We start from the raw sequence: 15,319 nt of genomic DNA, 5'->3' as shown, positions 1-15,319 counted from the left end.
ACCAAACTCAAGCACCAACCTTCACAAGCATTCCTAACCTCAACCTTTTGACATTCATTAAAATTTTCAAATGGATCATGTTCATGCAAATCAAGTGAATTCATTTGGCTTGGGACTGTGTTTTGAGATTAAAATGATCTCAATCAAGTAACTGGTACTCCATGCAAGGGGATCACTCAAAAATTAGTAGACTTCAGTAAAATGCTAAGGGTAAAAAGCAATGGATGCATACAAAGATAGAACTGCATCTACCCCACACCCAAAATGCTTTTCACACTCAACTTTAAACCTCTCTAGACTCTTTCTCTAGCCTACTCACCCCAAATGGCAATTTGTCTTTGACACTCAATCAGCTCACATTACTCTCTTCATTTCATCTCTTTGGGGAATGCTTTCTTTAACAACCACTTAGTGTGTTTCTTTTCTTTAACACACAAGCTCTTCCTTAATCCAGCCTCTTTTTGAATCTTTCCTTTTTTTTTTCTTTTCATGAGACTCTTTTCATTTCAACACATGAGCTTTACATTTCAGCACACACTCACTTTCTTTCATTTTAGCATTCATTCCCCCAACCAATCCGGTTCTTTCCACTTTCATCACTCAGATTTTTTTTTTCTTTTTCAGCTCACAACTCCAAATCAATGCTCTCAGTTTCACCTAAACCTAGACTAGCCCTTGATGTTGGACTAGTGTCTACATGCAGCACTATCTTTGTCGCTCTAAACCCAACACTTTTTACCAAGTCTACTAGAAACAAGGCCTCACAAATCATGTACACAAGAAGGGTGTTTAGGCTTCAAAGAAAGGTTTGGCTAAAGGCCGGGAACTGTCTCAAGATGAGAGATCAGCTATTTGAGCTAGCAAGAGTGATTAAAAGGGATAAGAAATCTCAAATATGTATGTGGTACCCATGAATTCACAATGATATGCACAAACATGATAATTAGATGTCAAATTCAAGGGTTCTCACTTAAGCAAGGTTGAGGCTATTCACAACTCGATCCAGCTAGCATAGAAGTATTGAGACACCAGTTCAAAGCATGGTTCACACTTGATTTCATACCAGTTTTGCAATGCATTAAAGGACCAAACTCTTAAAATGATGCTCTCTTCAAGAAAAAAATCTATCATTACTCCCATTTGCATATGATGCAACCTATATGAAAATGCAAACTAGACTCAATCTAAAATGTGAATGCAACTACATGAGCATTTTTTTGTGAAAATTTTTCAGAATTTTTAATTTTTTTTTGGTTTTTATATGCACTTAGATGAATGCAAAATGAGACTCAAAGTGAAAAGGAAAATAAGAGCAGAATAAACATGATTAGTAAACATAAAACCCCTCCCCCACACTTAGATAACACAGTCCCTTGTGTTATAAAAGCATGAAGGAGAAGTGCAAAGAAAAATCACAAAATGGAAAGTGAAAATAAACTAAGCTAGATGCATATTTACAAGAGTGGAGTGTTACCTTCTCAAGGACTTAGAGATGGGGCTGGAGACCCCATTGAGACTGATGGATTGGAGGATTGGTCTGATGGTGATTGCATTGCCTCCCTCCTGGCCCTTAGCTCCTCATCATTCGGATCTTGCTCATACGGACCGGCACAAGTCCTCAACAGCTCTTCATGGCATGAACTCTCAGCGGCTTCACCTCTTTGGTACCTCTCAAGCTTGCGTTCAGCTTCTTGATCTTAGAACCCATCTTCTTAACTGTGTACACCAGGCTCCTTACAGTACCGGCCATCTTCTTAAAGTTCTTGTCTTTCCATTTGTTCCACCTCTGGAGATTCTTGGTGCGGCGATGAGCAGCTTCAGTGGCGTTGTTCATCATGGGGCCATCATAAGGATCAAGACAATACCTGCGGCTCCCATAGATTGGTCTTGGCAATTCAAGCTCGGTATTAACATGGTTTGACTCCTCAGCAGGTGTGTTCACACACGGCTTTTTGGCAGCATTGGGCTTTCTGATCAGCTGAACAGGAGGGTGAATCTCTGGGTTGTAGTACTGATCTTTGGTGATATAAAAAGCAATGTTCTTTCTCTCTGCAAGTGAGGTAAGGGCTCGATTGGGAAACAAGACTCTAGCAGTAATCTTTTCTTCAAGAGTGAAGTTGTAGGCATAAAATTCTCCAACAGTGCCATGAAGATAGTTGATCTTCTTAAGATAAGCATCCATCAACCTGTAGCCGATCTTATCACCACTTAGCTCAACTCCAATATGCTGCAAGATGGGAGTGATCAGGCCTCCAATGCGCATACTTGGCTCCTTTATTCTGTTGTTATGCGCCCATTTCTTAATGGCCATGAAGTTCTTGACAAGCAGAGCCGCCATTGTAGGCTTGCGAGAATCACCATAAAAAATCTGTCCACTTTTAAATGAAGGCATCAAAGGTTTAAGCCCCTCACCAATCATCATCACCTCAGCATCATATACAGTGGAATACTCTTTCTTTCCCAAGAATGTGTCGGCCAGGATCTTGTGTACCATTCTCAAAGCAGGACTCCTGATTGCTGCGGCTTTGCTCACTCCAGCCTCATATGAACCGGCGGCTAAAGCCCACCACAACTGTTGCAAATCATTTCCATAGTAGGCCAGTTTCCTGAGGCAGCTTCTTCCTTCAACAGGGAACCCAAAAGCATCACTGATTTCTCTGAAAGTTACCTCATACTGTTCCTTACCGATCTTGAACTCTATTGACCCAAAACCAGCAGCAATGTTGTCTGGTCCCTCTTCATTGTGGTGGTTTACTTGCAAAGAAGCAAGAAACTGACAAGTGACATCCTTATAAGAAGGATGTAGCATCTCCATCAAGTTACCAAGACCAATTGTGTGAAGAACACCCCTGACCTCATCGAGAATCCCAAGTCTCTGCAGCAGATCAAGGTCAGGGTAGAAAGTCTCTTCTTGTTTCATAGATCTAAGCTTTCTCAAGTACTCAGAGTAAGTGGGAGGCTTTGCTTTTGGCTTCTTAACCACCTTTTTCTTTTTTGGTGGTTCAGCTGCAGGTACAACGACATTGGCATCTTCCTCACTTAACTCCTCACTTGAGCTCCTCTCAGCTCTCTTTTCCTTCCCATTTGCTCTTGAGCTAGTTGCAATGCCCTTCCCCTTTGTTTTGACATTGGCTGCAACTGATTTCCCTTTGGGTTCTGAAGCACAAGCTTTCCCATAAGTTCTCTTTGGCGGCTTTGGTGCAGCAACACTTGAGCCTGCTTCATCTGTTCTTCCCATGGTACCTGATTCATCAAGGAATCTCAAAAAGAGCCATTAGCGCAATGAGAGGGATTTAGTCTCAAAAAATTTGAAAATGATTTTTGCTTGCAAGAAAATCATCAGGATAAATTCAAGCAACATCATATCAATCCATTCCAAGTCCAAACATCAAAATCCAAACTCAACAGAATTTTCTAAAATCCCAACAACAGCTCAAGAACACAAGTACAACTGAGAGAGTTTTAGCTAGATTTCAGAGTCTAACAAGCTCAAGCGGGTTCTTTCCCTACCATTCACAACCTAAACCCCAAGATTCCAAGCTCATCTAAGCTACTCCAAGGTCAGACCCACAAGAAATCGGTTCAAGAAGTTGCAAAGAATCTAACCGGTTAAAACCAAGAAGGATGAGATGCTTGAGCTCGGAATGTACCTTGGAGTTGAATGATGCAGTGCAAGAATGGATTCAAGCTCAGTTTAATGGAGGCTAAAAATCGATTTCAAGCAGATGAGAGAGCTTTTACAGAGTAACAATGGAGAAATCGATTTTCTCTCTGTGGTCCTGCTTTCTCCTTGCTTGTGGGAGACAGCTGTTGACAGCTGGAGGTTTGACTTTGACCATGGAGAGCTTGGGGCCACATTTTTTTTTTTGTATCTTCCCTCCAGGTAGTATCGACTGAATTTTGGTTGGTGTTTTAGTCGATATTTATTCGCATTTCTCAAGCAGAATATCGACTAAAAACACCGACTGAAATCTCCTTGGTGCTGGTCACGGTTGGCTCCTCTTGACACCATACCGACTACATTTCACTCGGTGTTTTGGTCGATATTCATTCGGTCATACTAAAACCTCCACACCGAGTGAATGCACCAAGTACAATTCAGTCGATACTAATGCGATTCACACCCGATTTTTGAACTGTTCTGCATCAAAATCCCCACAAGACAACTCCTAAACCATTTTAGACCTACACACACTCAAGAAAACACTTCAAAAAGTCCTAAAAGTTCAAAAGAAAGCAAGAAAGAAAGTATGTACAAGTGATAAGCTTGGGGTGTCTCCCAAGAGCACTTTGTTTAAAGTTTTTAAGTATGCTGATGGTGGATCAAGAAGGGGAACTGACGTAGCTTCCTCCTTCCTTTGTGAGACTAGGTAGTGCTTGATCCTCTGACCATTTACCACAAACTCTTGACCGTCTTTACCTTCTAACACAACAGCTCCATATGGCCTAACTTCAAGAATCTTAAAGGGACCAGACCATCTAGACTTAAGTTTTCCAGGAAATAACTTAAGCCTAGAGTTGAACAGCAACACCAAGTCACCTTTCTTGGACTCCCTTTTCAAAAGCTTTTGATCATGTAGAGCCTTGGTCTTTTCTTTATAGATCTTGGAGCTCTCAAAAGCCCCCAACCTGATCTCTTCAAGTTCATGGAGTTGAATTATCCTTTTCTCTTGAGCTGTTTTGATATCAAAGTTCAGCAACTTCACAGCCCATAATGCCTTGTACTCCAGCTCAACAGGAAGGTGGCAGCTCTTCCCATATCGCAGATTGAAAGGGGATGTCCCAATTGGAGTCTTAAAGGCTGTTCTATAAGCCCACAATGCATCATCCAGCCTTTTGCTCCAATCTTTTCTGCTTGAGCTAACAGTCTTCTCAAGAATGGCCTTAATTTGTCTATTAGACACTTCAACCTGGCCACTAGTTTGAGGATGATAAGGAGTAGCTACCTTATGTTTCACTCCATGCTTCCTCAGCAATCCCTCCAAGGCTTTGTTCACAAAATGAGACCCTCCATCAGAAATAACAACCCTGAGTACTCCAAATCTTGGGAAGATTATGTTCTTGAACAATCTGACCACCACCTTGGAATCATTGGTAGGGGAAGCAATAGCCTTAACCCATTTGGACACATAGTCCACAGCTACTAATATGTACTGATTCCCATAAGATGAGATGAAAGGCCCCATAAAGTCCACTCCCCAACAATCAAAAACTTCAACCTCCAATATTAGATTTTAAGGCATCTCACTTCTCTTTGAAATGTTCCCATGCCTCTGACAGGCATCACATGCTGAAACAACTCCTTGAGCGTCCTTGAACATTGTGGGCCACCAGAACCCACTCTGAAGAACCTTGGCCACAGTCTTGAATGCTCCCATGTGACCCCCAAAAGCTGATCCATGGCACTCTTGCAACACAGGTTGCATCTCCTCTTCAGCAAGACACCTTCTATACAGCTGATCTTTGTTCAGAACATACAGGTAAGGTTCATCCCAATGGTATCTCTGGATATATTTGAAGAACTTCTTTCTGTGGTAAGCATAAAGCTCTGGTGGTTCCACTCCACAAGCAAGAAAGTTCACAATGTCAGCAAACCAGGGCATTCTCTTCTCTTGGATGCTATCCATTTCTTCAAACTCCAAATAAGAGTTGAGCACCATCAATGATTCCTCAGGGAGAGAGTCATTAAGAGGGACTTCAGAGTCCACTGTTAACCTAGAGAGATGGTCTGCAGCTCCATTCTCTATAGCCTTCTTGTTTTGTACTTCCATATCAAACTCCTGAAGTAAGAGGACCCATCTCAATAGTCTAGGCTTGGCATCCTTCTTGGTCATTAGATACCTGAGGGCTGCATGATCAGTGTATACAATGACTTTTGATCCCACCAGGTAGCTTCTAAATTTAACAAATGCAAAGACTATTGCCAACATTTCCTTCTCTTTGGTAGCATACCTCTCCTGGGCAGAATCAAGGGTTCTGCTGGCATAGTAGATGACATGAAGCTTCCTATCCTTCCTCTGACCAAGCACAGCTCCAACTGCCTAGTCTGAAGCATCAGTCATAACCTCAAAAGGAAGAGACCAGTCTGGGGCCTGAACGATAGGTGCACTGACTAATGCATCCTTGATCTTCTTGAAGGCTTCTTCACACTCAGCATCAAAGACAAAGTCAACCTCTTTGCACAACAGCCTAGTCAGAGGCCTAGCTATTCTTGAAAAATCTTTGATGAATCTTCTGTAAAACTCTGTATGCCCAAGGAAGCTCCTTATCCCTTTGACTGAATCGGGAGCTTGCAGATTCACCATCACTTCCACCTTTGCTCTGTCAACCTCTATGCCCTTCTCCGAGATCTTATGCCCAAGTACAATCCCTTCCTGCACCATGAAATGGCACTTCTCCCAGTTCAGCACCAGGTTATGCTGCTCACATCTCTCCAGGACCTGCGACAAGTTAGAAATACAATCAGAGAAGGAGTAGCCATAGACAGAAAAGTCGTTCATGAACACATCCACCTTCTTTTCAATGATGTAAGAGAATATATGCATCATGCATCGCTGGAATGTGGCAGGGGCGTTACAAAGGCCAAAAGGCATGCACCTGTATGCAAATGTACCATAAGGACAAGTAAATGTGGTATTCTCTTGGTCTCTTGGATCTATGGGGATTTGAAAGAATCCATAGTAACCATCTAGAAAACAAAAGAAGGGATGGTTTGCAAGCCTCTCTAGCATTTGATCAATTAAAGGCAAAGGAAAATGATCTTTCCTAGAGGCTGCATTGAGCTTCCTATAATCTATTCACATCCTGTGTCCAGTTATAGTTCTAGTAGCAATCAGCTCATCCTTCTCATTTCTTATTACTGTCATTCCCCCCTTTTTGGGCACCACATGGACTGGTGAAACCCATCTCGAGTCTGAGATTGGGTAAATTATCCCAGTCTCTAGGAGTTTGAGAGTCTTTTTCTTCACTACTTCTTTTAAGTTGGGATTGAGACGCCTTTGGTTCCTCTATGGATGACATAGACTCTTCTTCTAAGTGAATCCTATGAGTGCATAGGAAGGGTGAGATACCCTTTATGTCATCCAGAGAGTAGCCAATGGCTCCCCTATGTTTCCTCAACTCTTCTAACAACCTATGCTCTTGGTCCTCTAACAGCATATCATTGATAATGACAGGATAAGACTCATTGAGACCTAAGAAAGCATACCTGAGCCCCTTGGGAAGAGGTTTGAGTTCCACTTGAGGTGCTTTGTTTGCATCCCAATCTCTTTCCCAAGCTGCTTGAGAGGCTTGTTGTGGCTGTTCTTCTTGTGATTTGTCCTCAGCATTGTTCTCTTGCCTCTGAACAACCCCTACAGCCTCTTGAGAACCCGTTTCTGAACCAGCCATCATGTTCACACCGACTGACTTTTGGTCGGTATATTCAGTCGATATACACACGGCAGAATCCATCTTATCACACCCACCGGCAAAATGGTTCCCTCAGCACCGAGCAAAATACCTACTGAATTTTGGTCGGTATGAATGCAAACCATTGGCGTTTCTGAGCTTCTAAACTGGTCCTCTTCAACTTCTGATCCTTCATAATGCAGGTTCAGGTAAGAACTGGTGCTCCCCTCTGGTTTGTGAGACTCCAAAAGCTTCATGAGCTCCAAAGTTTCATCCTCAAGGTAGCCATGATCTCCATGTTCCTTTGTTAAAGCTATCTGAAGATGATCTTTTGTGTTTAACTCTTCTAGGAGCTCATCAGCAAGCTCATCCATTGTCTCAACATAGAAGCATTTTCCTTCAATTGTAGGGTTTTTCATCATGTCTTTGATATCAAACTTCAGCTTCTCTTTACCAAGTTGCAGCTCAATGATGCCACCTCTTACATCAATAATTGCTGCAGCTGTGGGTAGGAATTGTCTGCCCAAAATCAATGGATCAGCTGGTTCTTCATCCATCTCTAGAACAATAAAATCAGTAGGAACCTCAAAACCACCTATCTTAACAGGCAAATCTTCCAACATCCCAACAGGTAACCTAACTGATCTGTCTGCAAGGACAAGAGAGATCCTAGCAGGTTTGAACACTCTATATCCAAGCTTCCTTGCTATGGAGAATGGCATTAAGCTGACAGATGCTCCCAGATCACAAAGCACCCAGAAAACATCAGGGAACCTATGGCGCAAGGGAGTGTGAAGCTCCCTGGATCAGTTAACTTTCTTGGAATGGACTTTCTCTGAATGATGGCACTGCATTTATGACTCAATACCACCATACCTTGAAGCTCTTTAGTCTTGTTCAGAATAGCATCTTTAAAAAACTTACCCATCTTTGGCATCATTAGAAATGCATCAATGAGAGGCATTGTGAGTGGTGTCTCATTGAGAACCTTCTCAAATATAGCTCTTGCCTTGTCTACAAGCTGCTTCTTAAATCTTCCTGGAAATGGGAGCTTGGGTTGGTATGGAGGTGGTGGAACATATAGTCTCTGGTTCAGGTTCTTTTTCCACCTCTTTACCCTTTTCTTTCCTTGATCTTTCAGCAACTTGATCATCCTTTAAGTCTGCCTCCCCCTCAGTTTGATCATTGTCCTCAATGATCACATTGTTGTGCTCAATACCAGGTAGCTCTTTGCCACTTCTCAGTGTAATGGCTTTAGCATACTCCTTGGGATTGGGTTCAGGCTTACCAGGTAGTTGGCCTTGGTTCCTTGAGCTAGAGGCCTGATTTTGCTTCAATTCCTTGATGTCCTGCTGCATAGATGCATACTGACTTGCAAACACTTATTGACCCTGGAGCAGCTGTTGTAGAATCCCAACCATATCTGACCCCATATGTGGTTGCTGGTGAACAGGTTCTGACTGGAACTGATGCTGAACCGGTGCCTGCTGCTGGATTTGTGGTGGACCAAACCCTGGTGGTGCCTTTGGCTGCTGCTGTGAACTGAAACCAGAACTCTGAAGTGGTTGCTGATGCTGATTGTAACCCTGATTCTGAACAAACTGATTCTTTGGTTGAAAATACCCTTGAAAGTTGTTCTTGGGAACAAAATTCTGTGGAGCTTGAGAGGTAGGGTAGACTTGGTCTTATGGGTTTGCTACATTGGGATTCCTGTAGGAAAGGTTCTGATTGGCATTGGCATACTGATACCTTTGAAACCTCTGATTCCCAATATAGTTTAGCTCTTCCTGAGTAAGACCCTCTTCACTGATGTTCTCAAAGCATTGAGAAGGTTTCTCATACTCTCCTACAAAGTGCATTGGTTTTTGAGTTGCCAATAACACTTTGTCCAGCTTACTTTCAAGTGTTTTAAAGTCCTTTTCATACCTTTGATCCCTGCTGGAGCTCTCACTCCTATTGGCTCTATCAAAGTCTTTTCCATATGTATCATTGCTCATTGCTAAGTTCTCAACTAGCTCTAAAGCAGCATGGATCTCCTTTCCCAGAAAGTTTCCATTGGATGCAGTGTCCAGCTGGTTCCTAATCTTGCGAAGAGCTCCTCTATAAAGTATGCTGAGAAGAGAAGCCTCACTAAACCCATGGTGTGGGCACTGATTAGTGTAGCTCCTGAATCTCTCATATGCTTCACCAAAACTCTCATTGCTATGTTGAGTGAAGCTGGAGATTTGATTTCTTAGCTTTGCTGTTCTTGAAGTTGAGAAGAATTTAGACAGAAATGCCTGCTTGCATTGCTCCCAGGTCTGAATGGAGCCTCTTAGGATATTCTTCTCCCATTTGTATGCCTTGTCACCAAGACTGAAGGGGAATAATCTGAGCTTGAAGATGTCCTTAGATACTCCATTTATCTATGTCAAGTCACACACTTTATCAAATTGATCCAAATGTTCCAAAGGATCTTCCATTGCCAATCCATGGAACTTGGAGTTCTGGACCATATTCAATATGGATGCCTTCACTTCAAAATTGTTGTTTTGCATAGGTGGTGCTTGAATTCCAGCTCCATACTGATGAGAATTGGCCCTGTCATTCTCTCCAACATAGACCTGTGGCTGCTCTTATATCCTTTGTTGGTGTTGGAAGGGCTGTTGGTGGTGCACCTGTTTTCTTTGCTGTACATTGGCCTGATGCCTTTGCTGATGAGCTGGAGCTTGTCCCTGGTGGACATAAGCTTGCTGTTGATGCTCCTGTTTGTGCTGAACATTACCCTGATGTAACCCTTGACCAGCTCCATAACCAGCTGCATTACCAATTCCATTACCCTGCTGCACCTGAGCCGGTTGCTCAATGTCAACTACATGCTGTCTTTGATCTTCCATATCAGCCTGATCAGTCTGTCTTCCACGCCTATCCCTTCTCCTTCTTGGAACCAAAAGATTAATGTTATCGTTTAAGGGGAAAGGTGGACCACAACTTCTTGATCTGGACCTGGTGTTCATGCACCTGAAACTCACAACCAGAACTTGAAAGAAATTAGAAAACACAAAAGAAAATGCTTGATCTCAAGAAATGACACAATCTTAATGCTATCACACTTTGGCAACGGCGCCAATTGATAACTAGAGTTTTAAAGGCTCTAAATGAGGGGTTATCAATCCCTTTTATCACTTTGCAGTACAAAGGGTATCAATCCATCATGTGTAGATACTAAGATGCAGGATCAGTTCTTAATTCAAGCCAAATGAGTAAGGTTTTGATGTTACTTCCACTAAACAAACTTAAAACAAGAATTAAAGCTAATGATCAACTTATACAAGCAAATAAAAAGTGGTGTGAATATGAGATGATGGAAGCAAGAGATTCTAGACATGATAGTTGGCTAGGGTGCTTTGATGCTAAATCAGGAATGTTAATGACAATGATGAGACATGATTCAAGTGATTTAGAACTCTAATCTAAATTAATCCTCTCATAAAGACATTAACCTCTACACTAATCCACTTTCAAACCAAATCATCATTTGTGAAATTTGAATCAATGAGCATTAAGAAACAGTTCTAAAAGATCATTCAAGCAAATAACAAAACATCATCATGCAGCAAATGCTTAAACCTCTAATACAGCTCTTTCAGGAATTTCATCAAACACTTGTGGTGCATGAAATTCCCAGAATCTAGATCACAAGTGATGTGCAAGGATCTAGCCTAGAGAACAGCTGTTTAGAGAAATGAATCAATGAATCTAGCCCTAAGCACTCCTAATCTAACACCTTAACACCCTAACCTACACATCTAGAACCTCATTAAGCTAAACTACTCACTAATTATACTAAGCTCTCTTAAACCTTTGCAAGTTTAGAAGATTGGCATGATTAATGATGAGAAATGGAGATGGAGGAGAAGATGGATGATGATGGGTTTGCAGCTTTAAACACAGAAATCTCTGAATCTCTCTGATTAAAACTCACAAAGGAGTGGAAGATGAAGATGTAGATGATAGATAATGATGGATTTCAGCTTTAAACCCTAATAACTCTCTTGATTCAACCCAGAAAATGAAGATCCCTCTTACAAAGTTTAGGTTTTTCACAGAAGAGGCAAAGAAAACAAAGAGAATCAAGCTTAAGTCTGCTGGATAATGCCTAAAACATATATATAGGTAGGGTTTCTAGATGGGCCAACCTAGAACAAACTAGGTTTTGGCCCCAAAAAGGCCCATAAAAAATTCCTTCTTCGAGGTTGTATCGACTGACTTTCGGTCGGTGATTTTGGTCGGTGTGGCGTAAAGAATCTCTTAGACAGAATCTAGACCAGAACTTCACTCGGTGTTTTGCTCGGTGCCGCGTAAAGAATAGCTTCAGGGGACGGACACCGATTGACTTTTACTAGGTGTGCCTCTTCTGCATTCATGCGGCAAATTTGAACTCCAAGGATCAGCAAAAGTCAGGTTTTGTTTGCATTCATACCGACTGACTTTCAGTCGATGCCACTGGTCGGTATGAATACAAAATGCCTGCACCAAATTGTTCATAACTCCTTGCTCGCTGGTCCGAACCTCGATCTTCCAACTCCATGAGCCAGATGACATCTTTAGCTACAAGTTTGGTGAAGGGCTCGAGCTCAGGTGACGTCGGAAAAGGCTCCGTCCACCAGTTCTTTGACGCGCGTCGCTTTGGTCCTTTATCGGCTCCGAGACATGCACTGCTTCCGATCGCCGTAACTTTCAGCTCACAACTCTAAATGGGACGATCTCAAGTGTTCTGGAAACTAGACTCGACCTTCTTGATTCTTGATGAAGACACTGGAGGCTAAATCGTAGGGAAAGCCCTTCGTCTTACGCGATCAAAGTAAAGGTTTCGTCGGCATCAAACCATCTGTCCAAGTTGCTGTACACAGGCGAGGGTTCCTCCGTGATCCCAGCTCCAAGTTGCTCCCAAAAGTCTCCAAATGACCTGAGAACACTCCAAAAATGCAGGACACTCTAGGACCTAATGCAAATCTTAAACAAAGCTAGAACTAAAGACAAACTCTAATAAAACTAGCTAAATGTATGCATGAGACTCAATATTTGGACAAAAATGCAATCCTAATCATGACAAAATATGAGTATATCAGAACCTTTTGGCGTATTTTATTTAATCGTGGAACTTTAATGTTACCCTAGATTGTTTTTCCCTAATTATTATTTTTTGAAACTTTAATTTGTGACTTTTTTATTTACAACCAACTGGCATAAATTTACACGAGAGTTTCAATTAAGACGACATTAAAACAGTAACCGTTTTACTCCATCACATAAAAACTATTCATTTCCTTATTTTCTTTCATCTTCCATCTTCACAGAATTATTAAAGCAAAGAATGTCTCCTTGTGAAAGACTTTCCGATCTTCAGATTTCAAACGGCGGATATCGTATTTGTGTTCAGACACTAAGAGATTATTATGATTATACTCTCTTCGATCGACCTAATCGGATGTTAGTTCTTGCGGATAAATTTGTAAGTTTTTCAAGTTTGAAAAGATTTATCAAACATATGTTTTAGGAATGTTTTCCTAAATTATTTATTTTTATAAACCGTGTAGGGCAATCGCATCCTGTCTACTATTCAATATGATATTATGGACAAATTCGATTATGAATTGGTTGAAGGCGATTGGGTTTTCTTGGTAATTTTGAAGTTATTGACAGAGTGATTCGTCGAAGTATATCATCAAACAACTATCATATACATTTCCTCGAGGATACCATTGTTGAGAAAAACCGATCTGAAGTCTTCAAGAGGAATATACTCTTTCTGTACCTTCATGAATATTTTATATAGATTTATTCATATAGATAGATATCTTGGTATGTTTCTTACAATTTTTTTTTTTAAATCATTTATCTAAGGAACCCCAACATGTATTTAAAGGCAGTACTTTATTGTTGCAGTTGATCTTCTCGGCGTTGTCACATTTGTTCAGAAACTTCAGTTAGGAGTTCCTATGTCCGATACATCGGACACACCCATGGAACGTCCACTTATTCGTTTTAAAATTCAAGCTTTCAGGTCTGTACAACTTATTCTTAGAACATCTGTTATTTGTATATGTTTTATAAATTTTAAACTATAATAATAATGTTCTAAATGATTTAAATATACAGTGGAGAAACTTTGAAATGTATTGCTTGGGATAACTTGGCAAGGAAATTTGAAGATCTTTGGACGAATCGTGAAAGTTCTTCTATGCATATTATTGTATTGCGATTTTTCTCTTTCACTAGATGGAGAGGTAACTATCTACCTCATTATTTGATATTTTTAATTAATTACAAGTTTTACATATATATTTTTTTCCAAATAGTGAGTATGTCTATGTATTTAGATGAATGGATAGTTGAATCGGAAAGATTCATATCTGATATTCTCGAGGATCCTCCTACCCCAGAAGTGGAAAGTGCAAGGTTGAAGTATGTTTATTCCATCTTTGATATTGTATCCTATATTATAATATTTCTAAATATATGATAGTTATATTTCTTATATTGACATAACGCTTATAATGATAAAAAAATCCTAATATTATTTCAGGCTTGCATCTTCAAATGATTTTCCTCCGGTCCACGATAAATATGAAGACTAGTCTCAGTAAAAGAAGTTGTTGTTCCTTTTCTCTTATTTTTATTGTGTTAAACCATACTTTTAAATTATTCTGATTGAGATAACTTATCCGATGAAAATATTTTATATTTTCTAAATAACAATTACATTTTTTGGGTATATTGTCGAGAATCGTACTCTATTTCTTTGATTACAAAAAATAGCAATGATATTCAAAATTTGGATGGTCCGTGATTTGTGTCTGTATTAAAAAGTAGAGTACATAAATTCTGGTATTGTACTTTCATTAATGATTTGTAATTAATGGAACGAAGTAATTGACTTAATTAAAAAGAAGTAGTCAGTACAAGATATGACATTTCCTAACATATATACATATTTTACTATATATTTAATCAATATAAAAGTCAAATATACCAATGAATTGAATGTAACCATTTTGGTTTGTTCGTAAGTCACTTAATGTAATAAATGTCAAAGGTTGCTATTTATTCGGATTTTACAAAACGACACAACCTTTCAAACCCTATACTTTCTATTGTTTTCCTATACATATAAAACGACCAAGTAGAAAAACTTCTCGTCATCTTAACTAAAAACAAACCTAAAGTCCTAGAAAACAACCACTTTCCTCAAACATGCCTCGCTATTGTACCCTTGAGTATCTTTCTCCCACAAAATCTGACTCCAGAATCCTTATAAAAGTTCTAAGAGTTTGGGAACAATTCAACTACCGTAATCATCGCCAGGAATTGCATCTTATCCTCGGTGATGAAAATGTAAGTTCATATTTTGAAAATTTTTTATTCTGTTGCATGTTATGAACATTTAAACACATGAATCTCTGAAATGATTATTTGGTTCACGAATTTAGGGTTACAGAATAGAGGCATCGATAGATCAGGATCTTATTTCTTCCCTCGGTCCAAAGTTTAAAGAAGGAGAATGGAATTATGTCAAATTCTTCAACGTTCTCAATGCGTTCGGATCTTTCAGAAATACTATAAACTACCACTTCATCAACATGAATGCCGATACTGTTGTAGACAAGACGTTTCAAGTCAATCCTAAGCATATGATGGATTTTATGCCATTTGATGCCATTATTCGAGGGAATTTCCCTACTGAGTACTTTATCGGTTAGGCTTCTCACCTTTATTCAATTTAATATATAGGGTTATAAATATTGTGTAATGAAAATGTTTCTTGGTAGATTTGATCGGCGTAATCATCTATGTTGATGATGATCTAAGTACTGACATTAATGACCCATACGAGATGATTTTTGGACCTTCTCACAAATTGGACATTCAGATAAGGGACATGAACTAA

At 40.0% G+C, this 15,319-nt stretch overlaps 2 protein-coding genes and 1 non-coding gene across 3 annotated transcripts; 2 read left to right on the top strand and 1 right to left on the bottom strand.

The window, feature by feature from the left end:
- Positions 1-1,399: 1,399 nt before the first annotated feature.
- LOC112084602 lies at positions 1,400-3,631 on the bottom strand. The gene is made up of 2 exons (XM_024153830.1): positions 3,607-3,631; positions 1,400-3,243 (listed from the first exon to the last, which is right to left on the bottom strand). Exon 2 carries the CDS (start codon positions 3,236-3,238, stop codon positions 1,619-1,621), a length of 1,620 nt encoding a protein of 539 aa, XP_024009598.1. The 5' UTR covers positions 3,239-3,243; positions 3,607-3,631; the 3' UTR covers positions 1,400-1,618.
- Positions 3,632-9,522: 5,891 nt separating this feature from the next.
- Positions 9,523-9,629, top strand: LOC112084768. Its single transcript, XR_002898429.1, has one exon. It is a non-coding gene; the product is annotated as a small nucleolar RNA R71 (small nucleolar RNA).
- Positions 9,630-14,625: 4,996 nt separating this feature from the next.
- On the top strand, positions 14,626-15,319 carry LOC112084610. Its single transcript, XM_024153847.1, has 3 exons — positions 14,626-14,766; positions 14,862-15,126; positions 15,201-15,319. Exons 1-3 carry the CDS (start codon positions 14,626-14,628, stop codon positions 15,317-15,319), a joined length of 525 nt encoding a protein of 174 aa, XP_024009615.1.

The sequence above is a fragment of the Eutrema salsugineum genome, unplaced genomic scaffold, assembly GCF_000478725.1.
Source record: "Eutrema salsugineum unplaced genomic scaffold, Eutsalg1_0 scaffold_4, whole genome shotgun sequence".
Taxonomy (NCBI): Eukaryota; Viridiplantae; Streptophyta; class Magnoliopsida; order Brassicales; family Brassicaceae; genus Eutrema; species Eutrema salsugineum.
This window is presented reverse-complemented; position numbering and strand designations above follow the sequence as displayed.

Bases quoted from the DNA above. Each gene is read 5' to 3' on its own strand.
- LOC112084602 (XM_024153830.1), bottom strand. From the start codon at position 3,238: ATGGGAAGAACAGATGAAGCAGGCTCAAGTGTTGCTGCACCAAAGCCG.
- LOC112084610 (XM_024153847.1), top strand. From the start codon at position 14,626: ATGCCTCGCTATTGTACCCTTGAGTATCTTTCTCCCACAAAATCTGAC. The intron at 14,767-14,861 runs GTAAGTTCATAT...TCACGAATTTAG, and splicing joins TTATCCTCGGTGATGAAAAT to GGTTACAGAATAGAGGCATC. The intron at 15,127-15,200 runs GTTAGGCTTCTC...GTTTCTTGGTAG, and splicing joins CCCTACTGAGTACTTTATCG to ATTTGATCGGCGTAATCATC.